The sequence below is a fragment of the Nelumbo nucifera genome, chromosome 7 (genome assembly GCF_055504915.1).
Source record: "Nelumbo nucifera cultivar China Antique chromosome 7, China Antique-T2T, whole genome shotgun sequence".
NCBI classification, from domain to species: domain Eukaryota; kingdom Viridiplantae; phylum Streptophyta; class Magnoliopsida; order Proteales; family Nelumbonaceae; genus Nelumbo; species Nelumbo nucifera.
The window spans coordinates 59,928,283-59,944,793 of record NC_142655.1 but is presented as its reverse complement, the minus strand read 5'-3'; the positions used below and the strand labels follow the sequence as shown (position 1 = coordinate 59,944,793).

The window sequence follows — 16,511 nt, the reverse complement described above, 5'->3', positions numbered from 1 at the left end:
GAAGAAAACTCTCCTACTCCTAGTGATGGGTCAATGTCATCTGATCAATCAATAAATGTATTTATATCAAGCTGATGATTAAGCCTCTTTATCTTATCCCATATGAGCTTAATTATTATATTTCCAAGTTCCAACTCAACGAGTAGGAACAAGTCTTATTAAAATTTGGATACGGAACCACCAACAAAGCAATTAAATTAAAAATTAAAATTAAAAAAAAAAAAAAAAACTTTGAAATTTCAAACAAGACATGTATTAATTAATAGGATGAAACCAAATAAGGTTGGAAAACTGATTGTTTTGCATTACTTGCTGTTTTAGACTTTCTGTCCTGTATCCATCTGTTATTGTATGTGCTACAATACGTATGGTATGGACAGACGTGTTCACTTATCAACCTCTCTCTCTCTCTCTCTGATTCCATTCAACAAATTAGTTTCATCTTTGTCAGAATAAACTTATCAAGGAGAAGATCAAGAAATAGAAGCTGATATGGGCCAGCTCCATTCTTAAGTTACTACACTAGAGGTCTTCACATTTGATATTTGCTATTGACAGATTAAGATTTTCTTTCGTTATGACTATGGAAACTAACTAATGTCCAAAATGGGGAATTTAGACCATTTAGAAGCTGTTTTTGTTTTAAAAAGCTTGCCCAGGAATCAACCATGCTTTAGTTTCAGCTTTCCGGTGGTAGATTCTTGGTGTATATATTAATAGAATATAAAAGATTCCTTGATCTTGATATGATATGGACAAAGACGTAAACGCTTTTATGAAAACGACCTTGATTCGATCAAATGTTACGGGCTTAAACCAACCAAAAAATAGGTGGTGTGGTGGTTAACGTTAGTGGTTAGTGGATTGGGTTGGGTAATAAAGCCAAAGGTGGCTATGAAGATGGGCCCATCCCATATAGCATCAAACTACCCTGTAAACAGAAATGCAAATGGTTTCAAAATCATTACCCATATAGCCTTATGGGCTTCCTCAGTCCTCACAATTTAATCTGTTTTGGCCCTTCCATTATATCAAAGGCCATGGTTAGAATTTACTCATCAATACATAGCCAGCCATCTCTCTCTTCTAAGCCTATTTAAGATATATCATGTTGCACAAGCAAAGGATCATAGCTGTTCTTTTTGTACACTCAACCATATCTACGATAGACCCAAAAAATAATAAAAAAGAGAAAGACTTGTTTGGCCACCTAACTCGTTATTTGATAATGACACTAATATAATATGACTATATGAGAATTCCAGATTGAGAATTGATCAGGCAGCCCATTAATGCCCAAAGATCGACCCGTTCCAAGTTGTCATTAATTTTGTTAACACGCTAAGCTTTATCCCCCTAATGAAATTATTATATGATTATATTAATTGTATCCTAAGTTAGAGAAATGCTAGCGTGACACAGGCACTACAGTGGTGATAAATTTGGTAAATGAATAATCAATGGCCTCAATTTTCTTCAACCCTCTTTACGTTGTTCAAGAATTAACTCACTCCATTCCAAAGAAAGAAAAAAGGACTTTTTGGTTTAAACCGGTCGACATTCAGTCAAAAGTCAAAATCAAGATTTTAGGAGGGATATGATATGGTTGTCCCAAATATTTCATCCGCTACCTGCAACTAGGTGGGGTGAGCATTTGGTTTATTCAATTAAAAATCAAACAGAATAAATTAAAATTTTCAAAATCAAATTAAAAAATAAAAACCAAAACCAAAATCAAAATAAATAAAACCGGAATTTTTTATTTGGTTTTCAGTTATTTCAGTTAAAGTAGAATTTTAATAATGTATATACCATATTATATTATTATACATTATATGTTACATATTATATAACAAAGTTTGATTAATTCGACAGTTAACCAAATTTCTAATTCTAGAAACCAAAATCAAGTTAATCAAACCAAATTAACCAAAACCAAACGGAACTAAATTATGCTCACCCCTACCTACAGGCTACAACCACGTTTGGAGGCAGTGGATCCACAAAATGAAACAAGCTCAAAGGTGCAACCGAGCAACCCCCGAACACTGAAAAAGCAACGTTTTTTCAGTGGTTGTTTTGGTGCTTTGAAAACATGCCCTTAAGTTTGAGAAGGTCGTTTTTACTCGCCCCCTTGCTAAAATGGATGGTGGATGGTGGTTGCATTGACGTGAGACCAAAGCAAGTAAATATCCTCTTTAATTATACTAGAAGATGCTTTTAGCAGAATACAACCAAAGAGATTGACCTCTTCTTCACTTTCACTGACCATCAGAAACCAAAATTAACAACAAATTCAATAATAATAGCAATGAAGAAATAACAAAGCATTCTGAGGTCTAGTAACAAAGTGTACATTAGCATGTGAAACTTGTTTGCTTGGGCGGTCTTGGGACTGAGGTTGACTAAACCACTGGAGTAGTTGCACTCTTCGGTTTTCCAAGACATGATCATTAGTCTCAAGCAACCGACCAGAGATGGGCATATGTTACTTTCATGCAGCTCTGCACAGCTGAAATTAGCCATGGATGAATTGTTTTGCCAAATGTCATCCAATCAATCAATCACATAATTTGGAGCCACAGCTAAAATTCTGTCATTTCTAGATTGCCTTGTTTCTTCACCCTCTGCTGCTGCTTGCCTACCATCATCTACAACTATCAGATGACCCTCCCTTCGTATCAGACTCTGGCATTACACACAATTAGTTAGATGGATAATTGAAGCAACTGATTTTTTTTTGTGGCATGTACAAATGCAGAAATTGAGGCAAAAAAGGAGAGACGCCATCCAACTATTACAGATTTACTGGCTTCCCTGCAAATTATAGCTGGACTTACCTCTATTATAGCTTTAATTTTTGTGACCTCACTTGTCACCTCCTCCATGGAACTATAGTTGTTTTTCTCATTCTGCTGAGCAACATACCACTGAATTAAATCCCTCTGCCTCATACCAACCAAACCAGTCCCTGCAAATTTCAAGAAACCCATCAGAAGGAATTCATAATGCTTCAATGCAAACAGGCAAGTGACAAAGTATATCCTACCTAGGTTTTAATAGTATGATTTTTGCAAGGTTGACACAATATTCCGGGTTCTACATTTATCAGTAGTTTTGTCTATTGCATTGAAAAAGATAACAATGACAGCATAGGGTTATATGCTATACCATCTTGCATCACAGTTTCTTCATGCTGTCTAAGTCGCATCACAAGAGCCTGAGTAACTCGCTGAAAATATTCGTCACTTATCACTAGTTTCTTCCTTTGTTGGCTTCCAGATCCTACCTCATTTTCTGTATCATCATTATTAGGTTAAATTAAGTGCATAATTGCATGTATCGTCCATTGAGAATAGACAAACAAATTATAATGCCTATATATGGCTTATCAGCAGAATTCTAAACTTCTACCTGCATTTCCAGAAGCTGGATCCGCTGCATTAGTACTTGGCTGAGCATCACCCTGTTCAGGACCTCTATTCCCATCATCACCACCATCACCATTTTCTTGAAAGTCAGACAGATCAATCTCGCTGGATTCAACACTATAGAGGGAAAAAATCTCCATTACAACTCTGAGAGGGGACAGAGAGAGAGAAAGAGCGTGAGACAGGTGTTGAAGATCTTGCCTGATTACAGATGTCTTTAGAAGCCTCACTGCTATACGGACATGGCGTGGTTCAACCTACAAATAAAGCCATACAAGTTGTGTTTTGATCAATTATATAAGACTCAAGTTTAGGGATAGACAATGCAAGCCTAGATATGAATAAAGCTATTGGAATTAAACTAACACACCTGAAGTTCAAGATGACTTCGAGCAATTGCTTCTGACAGCCTTATTAATGCCTCAAGTTGCCTAACTGTCATTCGATAAGCAACCCTACTCCCAGGAGCTGTATCACCCCTACGAAGAGCAACATAAGAATCCACCAGCAGTCTCCTGGCTTCTAAGCTTAACTGTAAAAAAAAATCAACTTTTGTTAAGGCTCACATATACAAAGAAACAGAGCTTCTAGCTACAGAAAAGCTTGTTTTAAAATGAAGAGGAAACAATAAACCTTCGGCTTCAAAGTCTTTGCATAAGCAATATAACGCTTCAATAGTGCAGTCGAGAACGCTGGAGCAAGTGCATCTTCATGCTTCTGATGTACTCTCACAATATGGTGGGCAATATGGTAATCTGTTTGATCATCTGGCTCGTCTATCATGACATATACCAAATCAAACCTTGAAAGTATGGCAGGAGGGAGAGCTACATTGTACTGAAAGGGGAAAGAAAACTAAAATTATTTTTCCATGTTTTTAAACCACAGTGCATGGCATACATCTTTTCATGTTTTAAAATTGAAAACATGAACCAACATCATAAAACTAGATTCAACACATTTACACAACAAACCTTCCAGATTCAACACAATACCATACACCGCAAACATTAATCAGGACCTGATAAAGTAAAAGAGCAAACATTTAGAACAAGAACCATCCTACCTTGAGTGGTTTCGATTTATCATAGCGCCCACCAGTGGGATTGGCAGCAGCTAAAATTGAAGTTCGAGCATTCAGTGTTGCTTGAATTCCTGCTTTTGTGATGCTTATGGTCTGCTGTTCCATTGCTTCATGAATGGCAACCTTCAAGTAGAACATAGAATATTAGACTCCAAGGTGGAAATTTGCATAAATGTAAAAGCTGTGAAAAGACTTTCTATTAAAAAATACCTGGTCTCTGATGTCCATCTTGTCAAATTCATCGATGCAACATATGCCATTATCAGCAAGCATCAGTGCACCAGCCTGCAGTCATACAAATAGAGATCACTATGACAAAAAAGGACTGGGATCCAAAAAATTAGGGAGCAAATGAAGGTATGACAAATGGAAAGAAGAGTTATTCTTATATAGGGCAAAGCACTGTGATTTGAATTAGCAACACACATGCACTCCATACTGACAATTAGGGCAAAATAGATCCCAAAATGCACTAAAAGAGAAAAAAAATGCCATACAAGGGATGCACAACCTCAATGCAAAATTCTCCAGTTTCAGGTTCTTTGGCCACAGTTGCTGTCAACCCTGCAGCAGAAGAGGATTTTCCAGATGTATAGACAGATCTTGGAACTAGACTCGAGGTGTACCTGCACAATACATAACCATCAGTACAATTGCAGGTGTATTGCTTTAAAAACTTATAAAAAGAATAAAGAATGATAATAGACCAAGTTTGCATACTTGAGGAACTGAGATTTTGCACAGCTAGGATCTCCAACAATACAAACATTGATGTCACCTCTCAGGTTGATGCCTTCATGAGTGAACTTGTGGACACCACCCAAGAGCATAAGCAGGATAGCTCGCTTGATTTCTTGGTGACCAAAAACAGTTGGAGCAATGCTATCAACAAGCTTATTAAAGAAATCAGGAGTATTCCTCATCCTCTGGATTTCATCTAGTTCTTCTGCCTGTAAGAGGATCAAAAGAAAGACAAACATGATTGTAGAATGCAAATGATAAGATCCACTAGGAAAAAATGTTCATTTGGCAACATGTTTCGTTGAACGCTGAACATTGTTGGATGCTTTCATGGCATGTATACATCGAAACCCCTTAATAGGGAATCTAGAGCCTGAGGCACAGTGGCATCATTGAGGATCTGGGGTCAACCATTTTTTTGGACAGACAGTAGTCCTCAGGTACAACATCAGGCATGTAGGAAAATGGTCTACAGAACATTCAATGAGTCCCACATGGATATAGATTACCAAAAACAAGCATGACATGCGGCAAAAAGTTATCAAATTAAAGATCCAAAACAATCTGCTAATGACAGTTAAAAATCAGATGGCCGTATATATGATGCAAACAATGAGATAAATGGGTCAAGGCCTACACACATAAGCATTCATGCTGAAGCAGAAGGATTGGTGGTTATGGAGTTCTATATTTAGTCTGCATCACATATGCAAGAAGTGAAGAACTAATGAACTCTATCTAGAACTCCAATATGAAACACCCATCCAGGTACAGCCGAAGTAAGGAGGGCAGAGTGAGCTGATTGAATGGAAGAAATTTGATGCATCAATAGATTAGACAGACTACTCAGTATCAAATATTGGGTTGCTTCCATACAAGTGCTGGTTAAATTGTCCAACTAGTTACAATGAGTTGGTCAGAGGGGGCAACAAACAGTTTATGGACATGGACACTAACAATCGAAGGTCATGCAAAAGAAGCGGGTAGTGGTCCAAAAACTTACTGTGAATTGCGGATCATCATCTTCATCCGCATCTTTCTTTCTATTCCTAATGTCACTATCCCTTCTGCCATCAGCCACCTGTAGCAAAACCAATAAGAATGAGATCATTGAAATGCAATTTACAAATTTTGCCAGACTGACATCGAAAGAACTACTTGAACATCAACTGTTCAACCTGCACTGAGTTGGCAATGAAGGCAAGGCGATAGTTAAGGTCTCTCACTCCCAATGCCCGTAAACCCTTAACACCTTCATTTCCAGCAGAAGAATTCTGACGCTGGGAAGCTTCTCGGCGGCACTCAGCTCTCTCACCCGGTGACGCTAATGCCATTATGTCAGGTATTACGACAACAGTACCCGTGAAAATGACCCTGTAGAAGCAGAAAATGAGATGCAATTATAATCCTTAAATCCTTGAAAGAAAGACAAATGACAGTAACATTGAAGCAAATTGGAAAGCTTGATAAACAAGCTCTTACGTGTCACCAGCCCTGGCCTGCTCGACAATCTCATGACGCAGGATAACATCCAGTGATCGTGGAAGAGAGCCTGCTGGTATCTCTTTCGAGGTCTCTTGCATCCGAACCCTCTGCCAATCTGCAAATTTGCTCTCTTGGCGAAGCAATGCCCACTTTGTCCTTTTTGCACAGAGCGCATTCGCGCAGATTATTGGCTGCAACCAATCATCCAAAAGGAAATGCATCTCAACATTCGAAAATTGTAAAAGCAGAAATGCAAAGGGAAAGGGCATAACCCGAAGAAAGAAAGAAACGCCCACCTCGGTGTATTTAAATTGCTGTTCGACATTCTTAATAACGTGTCCACAGTCCAGGCATTTGAATGTCCCTTGCAGAAGCTCGGGCCGAACCTCGCTCGTACGAGTTACTACCCCTGTCACTGAGACTAACTTTCCAATATCGGCAGTTGACAAATCCCTCAATCTGCAGTGGAAGACGAAGGGCGATACAGAAAATGTTACAGAAAACTCTGAATGAACAAACAACTGTTCCTTTAGTTAGTTTGACGGGAATCCCTAAAATTTCCCAACGTTAGGGTTTTTCCTACCTCTTTAGAATAGGAATGTTGTAGAAGGCAACATTAATGTCTTTATTAGGGTTATCATCAGCAATGAAAGTCGGCTTCTGCTCCATCACAAACCTCTTGCAAGCATTCTTCATATAGGGCTCAAATCTGTAGAGTAGAGGCATTAAAAGGAGAAAGAAACTCATTTTTCTCTGCATTTCATTCCTTGTAGAAACAAAGCCGAGGCCAATGAATACAGTAAAATGGAGCAATTATGATCTCACCTCAGATACTCCTCAGAAATGGCCTTTTGAAGAACATCGTTAAAGCGCATTACATGAGAGAAATCCACGAACATCGTAGTCGATTCCTTGGCTTTCATGACTTCGATCTCTGATTCATAGAACGGCTCCCCCGAGTTGGGGTCTACCTTGAAGCTGAATAAGAAAAGGAGTCGATCAATTAACAAAAAAAAAAAAAAATTGCCCAAATACGCGAGAAAAATAGAAAGAAAGAAAACAGAGGAAAATATGCAAATAATACACCAGAAAGAAACAGAGAGTCTGTGTGTGTAAGATCTAAAGATCACCTCTTGAGGAACTCTAAGAATATGTTCTCTACACGAACTGCTTTCTCGTCAACGAAAAAACCACCGAAGGCATCCATTTCTCCCCTGGTTGTCCCCGACGGAATGTCCTCCTCTGGAGTGCTCCTTCTCCGTCTAAACTCAACGCCTGTAGACAGTGGACACCGTCGACTTCTTTTTGGCGGGAATAAAAGCGCGGGAACCAACTGTTTCCCGCCAAGAGAAGTAGGTGTAGCGTGGTGTGGGACTGCGACCGGGTCGGTCTAGCAACGGGTCGGATCCGGTCTGGTTCAGGGTAGACGTGGCCCAAACCTTGGGCTAGAAGTTCAGACCTGCTACCAACAACCGCTCCTGTTCCAACTAACTCACTGCAGCCGTACATTGGGAACATCTTCCCATCAATGGAAAGGGAGATGCTCCCAAATCCTAATGTGTGGCTGCAATAACTTGTTGGGATATTGTTAGGAGTAGATCCCTACCCCAAACCTAGACCCTACTTTCATGAATCGGGATCTGCTCCTCAAAAAATATACCTCACAGCCTCATTCCATCGTGTATTGGGATTTGGGAACATCTCCCCATGAATAATAACACGAAGGACGGGAGATGTTTCCAATACACAATGAGATGGGATTGTGAGATCTGTGTGAGGTGCACTTTGCGAGGAATATATCCAAACTCCTTCTCCTTGCAAAAGAAGAATAAAATGCAATTTACAAATTTGCAAAGATGAAAAGAAAAAAGAAGAAAATGAAAGAGTCTTGATAGTTTATACAAGATGGAGGAGTTATAATTAATTTGAACTATCTTGTAGTCCTTACAAATTATAATTAACTGTCATAATTAATAACTAATTCCATAGCAATGATATTAATATGGATGCCCTTTTCATTTTATTTAATTTTCTTTGCTTTTTGCATTTCAGATAGACCTTAGACAATTCAAGCCTAGTTTTCACATGTTAAGCAATAATTGTTGGGGGTGCCTTTCTTGTAGTCAGTTGAGTAATATTACTTTAATTTGTATCCATGTGGATGACCTTTTATTTAATTTTTGTATACATGTAACTTCAATTTGTATAGAAGTTGCAAGAAGAAGGGCCAATTGATGCTTGATTCATTTTGTTTTGTTTTTTGATTTATTATATTTTATTTTCTGAACGAATGAGAGATGATATAATTATTCCATTACAAGACAACTACATGTAAAGTTGGAGCTCTTCGAGATGTGGAATCAATCTCTCATGAGCTATTCATCATTTTCAACCAATTAGTTACCATGGTTACTTAGCCCGAAACACAACTTTAGATATGTGGGTGAATACATTAGACCAAATTTTTTTATGTATTAATTGTATTATTTATGATAGCAATTTGAAAAATGTAATATATTTTTAACACATTTGTGTATAAATACAATTGGACCGTAATTCAACAACAACTTACAAGGTTTGTTGCTTAAAATATTTATGAGAAACATTTATTCAATTGTGGCTACTTTACAATTAACAACTATTGACTTGATTGTTGTGTATGGAACCTTAAAGTAACAAGTGCTTGATTGTTGTTAATTCAATAATAATTCATACAAATTGTTGTCATAAATATTTGTAACAAACAATTGTTCAGTTGTTGCTAATTTACAATTGACAACAATTAATTGGATCATTGTTTAAAAAACTTTGGAGCAACGATTGTTTGATTGTTGCTAAAAAATTATATGATAACGGTTTTTATGCATTGTTGCTAAAACAACTTGTTTGCTAATGATTGAATATGGTTGTTCCAAAACACTATTCTTACCAACAATTGAACCAACTGTTGTAAAAAACATATTTCGCAACACTTGATTGTTGCAAAACACGTTTAACAATGGCTTCACTAGCAACATCTCATTCAGTTGTAAGTAAAACATTTGATAACAATTTTTCCTATATTGAAAACAAAGTTTGGATTGTTACCAAATGTCATTTTTCTTGTAATGGCAAGATACATAATCAAATATAACCAACCATTTAGCATGGTAGAACATGAGTTTCTTGATATTTAGGTTATTGGTCTTAATTTCATGTTTAAAATGATTCACTCAACACATTTAGGAAGGATTGCATGGAAATCTATAAGAATGAAAAATATAAACATTATGACATTCTTCATAAGTTTAGTTATAGGATTAGTCCCACTACTGATATGTGGATATAAGGGCAAAATATTGGATATTGTTGTTTTAATTACACATTAAATTGATGATGAATGGCAACTGAAAAAGAAATAGGTTTATGAGTTGTTAAAGAGAAGTATGAAGCTATAACACTTACTAGAGTCATCAAATATCTTATTTTGCATAAGTTATAGATTCCATTGTTGATAATGTTTATTTGAATGATATTGCAATTATAAACATGAAGGAATGGCTTTTTAGACAGGGTAAACTTCTTTTGTTAGGCGAGTTATTACATGTGTTTTGCATAATATGTGTTTCGAAACTCATTGTACAATATGGGTTAAAAGTTGTTAGGCACTTGATAGGCAAAATAAGAGAATCAGTCAAATATTAACAAGCTTCAAAAAAGAGAAATCTAAAATTTGAAATGACAAAAAACCAATTATAGATTCATAGTAAAAAGGAGTTGGTTTTCGATTGCCCTACAAGATAGAATACATCCTATGATATGCTCAAAACTACATTTAAGTATAGGTTGTAATTGCTCGATTAAAACATTGATAAAGAATATATACTTAATCCATCTTCTGATGAGTGGGATATCAGTTATGTTGTTTATGAATGTTTGGAATATTCATATTAAGCGGCTAATGCATTTTTAGGGACTACATATCCAACATCCAACTCATTTTTTCAGGATATTTGTGAGATTCGTATGCAAATTGACGGGTGACTATGGAGTAGGAATGATTATTGGTGGAGGGTGATTTGGACCGACCTCATAATAAGGGGACACGTGAACATGACCCGACATAAGTGACAACTCAGCATAACGAGCTCGGTACAACTCAGCCTGACAGCTCGCCCGAAGTGGCAGCTCGCTGCAAGATGATACTCTGACACCCCGAGCTAAGACTCCCAAGTAGAGAGCACCCCGAGCTAACACTCCCAAGTAGGGAGCACCTTGAGCTGAAGACACCTCGGATGAGACTCATCAACCCCTTAACTAGGATTAGTTCGCTCCCACCTAAACTTAGGCTCTCTGAGACCCACTTCGGAGAAGCACCTCGGTGTATCACCAGTAGCTCTGTGTAAAGTAGCTCACGGCAGAGCAGCTCGGCGTATCATGCGAGATTCACTGCCTGACAACCGTACCTGCCAGACTGCACCCACGTCTCTCGCCTGGCGGCGTCTAGCAGGACTGTACTTTGCAACAATTACCTTTGCCCGCCAGCACAGCTCTAACAGATAACGGCTAGTCACGTCAAGCCGTTATTTGACAGAAGATCGCCGTAGCAAAGATTTGGAGGCAATTACACCTGATATGTCAGAAGACCACTATATAAAGATCCCGACCCCCAGGGGCAAGGGGATCGCATGATCATCACTCTTAGCTCCTTGATTTCTCTGCATCTCTCTCTCTCTCTCTCTCTCTCTCTCTCTCTCACAGCTCCCAGTCTGAGTTACTAAGTTGATCGTCGGAGTGTTCCCGCCAAGTGAATCCCCCGGGATCCTTCTTCTTCCTCGCAGGTGTCGCGTCCGTCGCCAGCTACGAGTTCAGCCACTGCCAGCTAGGAGTGACCAGATCGCGCACCATCAATTATAATTCAACCAATGCCTATGAAAATGTTGAAAAAGTTCAAGAAATATTGAGATGAGGTTAATTTACCATTGGTATGTTCCAAATCCAAGATACAAATTGGCATTTATGAGGTATAATGTGCATAGGGTTTATGGTTATGTGGGAGAATATGAAGTCGCAAAAGTGTGTCAATGTCTTTGTCACCTTTACTCTCATTATGCAAATTATGATACCCCATCTAATCTTAATGAAGATAGTAATACCCTTGAATCAATAAGTTCAACTTTAAGTGGCACAAGAAAGTAAGAGGAAGTATCTCAAAAGTTTTAAAAAATGATGCACAAGTGATGAAACAACAACGTCAGTGTTCTATTACAAAAAATCATAAATTGGTTATTTGAATTAAGTTTATCATCTTTTTAAAATGAGTGTATTAATTTTATTCTTTATCTTTCATTGCATGTTTTAATTTATTTTGTTGAAGGACATGCTTCTTTTATGTTTTCTATTGGTAATCTATTGAAAGTTCATTGACTACATTCTCAAACCCAAGTGCAAATAAAAGTGCAATGCAAGTGCAAGTACAAAATTTGATGGAAATGATGCAAGTATTGCAACTAATTAGATTATGTAAGATTGAAAATAACTTTCTTTCTTTTAAACATTTATTAATTACAATTGATTTTTTCCATCAATTGTACTAATATATTGTTTTCTTGTACTTTCTTTTCATAGGCTTAAACCTTGGTGCCTTGAAAAAGTTAATGAGTTGTAGGCTGCCAAGCTTGCCTTGGAGGCTTGAAGCCTTGAACTATATCTTTTAAACTTTTTTATGGCGATTGTATAGCTAACTTGGTTATTTAAACTAAGATTGAATTTGATATATGCTAGCATGTTTTTTTTTTTTTTCCTTTTTGGTTTTGTTGGGTTGATAGTTTAATGTGATTATGTGTTTTTTTATCCTTCATTAATTGTGCTTGGGGAATTATTAGATAGTTCATGTTTTGATTAATAAGAGAAACAATGAATAGGTAATAACTTCAACATCTTTATGTTTGTTTTTTCAGAGTACAGTTGCAAAGGAGTTTTATTAATTATGTTTTAATTTTTCAGGTTGTTGGTTTGGTCTTGGGGGAAAAGTTTTTACTTGTTGCCATGAAGATTAAATGACCAGCAAATTAAGCACACCATGGTGGAAACATTAACATGTTGTGCTTGATTTGATTATCCAAGACTCTTATGATCATTCATTATTCACTGAAACTTCAAAGTTGATTATTTTATTCATGGGCCCAAATATCTGCAAATAGTATTCGTTTCATCCAATTATGTTGATTTTGGACTAGGTGGCTTATGTTTCATCAATGGAATGGTACTGGTATGTTGCTATTTTTTGTTAGTTACAACCGTTTTTCTCAGAAGTTATAAGTCTGTAGTGTCATTTTGTTTTGTAAGGAAATTGGTTGAGAAAATAAAAAGTGAGTTATTGAAATTAAAATTTTCTTCCATAAAAAAAAAAAAAAAAGAATAGATAAAACATGCAATGAAACAAATTTCGTTTGGTAATTGAAAGCTTTTTTAGATATCTAAAGGAATGTATTTGGTTATTTACAATGTCACATCATCCCCAGTCATGGTCAAGCCAAAGGCTTCTATTTGTTTCTCATATACGCATTGTAGTTGACGTCAAAATAGATGTTACCTATGAACCATTTGCTTTATGAATGTATTAGCAAAACACTTTGCTAATCTATGCACCCAATCTGTAGTAGCATCCAACTCTTCCATCAATTGTTATCTCCCTCATTTCAAATATGTGTCGCCATAAACCTAGGTTGTTGTTTTAAATTAGTTAGAAGCTTACTTGCTTTAAGTTAAACCTTGGGAAATATAATTCGCTTGTGTAGGAGTCAATTTGAACAAGATGCTCATCTAAAAAGAAATTTAGCCTCTCTTATTAAAAGTCTAAAGCTACAAGGGCTTTCTGTTGTCGCCCTTATCCATTCTCTCATAATGTGTGGACTAGGTTTAAAGCATTGAACGCAGAACATGCATTTCTCAAGTGTATCTGTGTGCATCTCAACGCCAACTACCTTACACGTTTACTATAGGTCATCCTTCCCCCCTTTTTTTTAATCAAAGTTATAATTTAATTATCAAGAAAAAGACTATTTTTAAGGCATAATTATGCAGTGAGTTATAAGCAATTTATGGGTTTATTCCTGTTATTTTTCCTTGAATGATTAGTCAAGATTAATTTAGTGTGTATATTGCGATAATTAAGAGGTGACCTAGTGGGGTGGGACTTGCACAGGGTAACCCTACAATTAAGTTAAGAGGATCGATCACCCAATGACTAGAGGAGACATCCTTCCTTTGGCTAGTACACTTGATGCACATGTTGAATGACCAAAAATATAGGTTTCTCCATTGAGAAAAACAACTTTTATCTTGTAGAGAGAAACACAATAGCACAACCCAATTCCAATTACATGATATGGGCATTTATCAAAAAGTTACATGAGATGGGCTGGGTTAGGGGTTAGAAATAAAAGAAACAGTGTGTGGTGTAGTTAAGATTTTATCATTATTTAATTTTTTGCTTTGAAAAACCCTAAATGAATGATACATAGTAAGTAGGTCACGCCCTTGACAAGAGTATTTTCTATTAGTATATTGTTTGTTAAACATCAAGGCAATCTTTTCCCCAATTTGATAACTCATGTTGATATACAATGACAATTCACCCTTCTCATTTAGTTGTAGTCTGTAGACATGCAAGACTCCAATATGCCCAATTACCCCTTGCAGCAGCCTTCTTGGTTCAATCTGTTGGTAGTTATCAGATCCAACTTCAACTGCTTGTATTTATACAGGCTCTTTTGGCTTTGAAGATGTCAGCAAACTACACACCTTTGTATTTTTTTTCTAGAGGGGATGGGAGGGATTCAGGAGTTTTGTTTGAGAATTTCACCTGTCCACTAAGAGAAAGGTTCATGGAATCTTCATTTATCACACAGTCCCATTTCATTAGAAAACTTCAACTTTCTGCTAATATAAAAGGCACACATGCATTGGGGTGCAGACCTTCTATGACCTCCACTGGAGGTCTTATGTGTTATAAGTACAACAATAAATTATCTTGCATTTATTAGGTTGGTAGAATAATTTAAGGATGCTTATAAAAGATTTATGTAATTCAATGGGCCTAATTGGAGAGATGAAACTTATCGTTTAAATCACCACAAACTGTTATATAATACTCCAAGTGCAAATGCAAACACACAAGCTATGAAATGTTCTTGTGCGACCAAGGGGAAGAAACAAAATTAAATTAAATGCCATATAACAAAACCCTTAACTTGACATATAGATATAATGCTTCCATATTCAACAATCAATAGAGTTTGCTTGTTGTTTTTGCTATAAGATAGGGTAGGAATAATAGTAAAAAACAGATAGTCGAATTATATTCATATTTGAAAAGTCAAATTGGATAGAATATTTGACTTAATAATTGAAATCGAATTCGAACATGAGTTTTAGATATCCATTGGATGTCAAATAAAATTTCAATATCATGAACCATAGTTGGTTTCGAATTTGAATCTAGTTTATAAATATTTATGTCAATATTAATTTTTTTTAATTAAAATATAAATATATGCATTTATTTATGGATTTTTTTCTCAAATTGAAAACCAATATTTCTAAAATAATAAAATCAGAACAAACCAACCTGAATTAGCTTATTCGGGTTGGTTGGTTGGTTCAATTTTCGATTTGATAGTCGAATTTGAACACCCCTAATATCCTTGTTCTACTTGCCCGTGTTGGCTTGGTGTTTGTCTATGTCTATTATTAACTAAGCTTGACCATGCCTTTGAATTCCTAGTCTCCATAGACCTAGAGGGTTGTTCATCTACAAGGATTTTGGGTAGGGCTCGAATGTTGGAATGTCAAGTTGCTACAAAATTGCCTCAGGTGGTCAAAGCATCGGGGCAATTGTTCAGATTAACAGACATATTTCTCAGCATGTCCAAATTAAGCAGCAATGAAGGTCATGCTAGAATCTCCTACAAAATATGAATGTTCATGCACTTGCTAATGATTGAGCTTGCAAAAAAGAATAGTTCAATCACCACGAGAGACATTGTATGTGCCAGGAGAGGTGGTATATCATGTTCTTGGTACTTCGGTTATCCACAAGAGGTGGTATATTTGTGACAAACATGTATGGTGGTATATCATCATCATAGCATGAAATAAGGTTTCAAAAGTGATTTCCAAACTTTATACTAGCTCCTATTATGCATGAAGAGCTAAAGGAGAGAAGATGAGAAAAGAACAAGAAGAAAATATAAGAGTCAAAATGTGTGGATGCATAGTTATCCCCCTTTTCCTAAAAAAGCTTTGTTATGTTTTAACTAAAAATAAAAAGTGAAGTAATGTCTTAGTGTTCATTTGGTTCATAGTTAGAATCATAATGATCTATTCCTCACTACAAGAAAAATGACTTAAGGTCCCTAAAACTGCCGCTAAAGACTTTACCGGCAGCCGGCGAACTACTATTAAAAGAACTGTCGCTAGATGTTCCAGCGGCAGTTTCCTTGGCTAGTGGTACAAATATAAAACTGCAGCTAAATATACTTTTAGCGGCAGTCTGCTAATACTGAATCGACTAGCGCGCTTTGTTTTAGCGGTAGCCGTGGACTTCTTTATTGGCAGTTGCGACTGCTGCTAAATCTTTTTTCTTTTTTTTTCATACAATCCGTAATTTCTTTTTAAATTTTTCCTGCTTTGCTTCAAATAACCTGTTTTATCTACATTCATCTAAATTAGAATGACATACAAAAATCAATACAAATGCAATTTAAAAGATCTATTTCCATTCAAAA

General features: G+C 36.4%; 1 protein-coding gene across 1 annotated transcript; it reads right to left on the bottom strand.

The window, feature by feature from the left end:
- Positions 1-2,171: 2,171 nt before the first annotated feature.
- MCM6 (minichromosome maintenance (MCM2/3/5) family protein) lies at positions 2,172-8,039 on the bottom strand. Its single transcript, XM_010262534.3, has 18 exons — positions 7,872-8,039; positions 7,567-7,719; positions 7,325-7,450; positions 7,038-7,200; positions 6,739-6,932; positions 6,435-6,630; positions 6,260-6,337; positions 5,236-5,465; positions 5,027-5,141; positions 4,726-4,800; positions 4,498-4,638; positions 4,065-4,268; positions 3,802-3,963; positions 3,633-3,688; positions 3,415-3,548; positions 3,172-3,297; positions 2,841-2,971; positions 2,172-2,688 (listed from the first exon to the last, which is right to left on the bottom strand). Exons 1-18 carry the CDS (start codon positions 7,946-7,948, stop codon positions 2,557-2,559), a joined length of 2,493 nt encoding a protein of 830 aa, XP_010260836.1. The 5' UTR covers positions 7,949-8,039; the 3' UTR covers positions 2,172-2,556.
- Between the last annotated feature and the right edge of the window lie 8,472 nt (positions 8,040-16,511).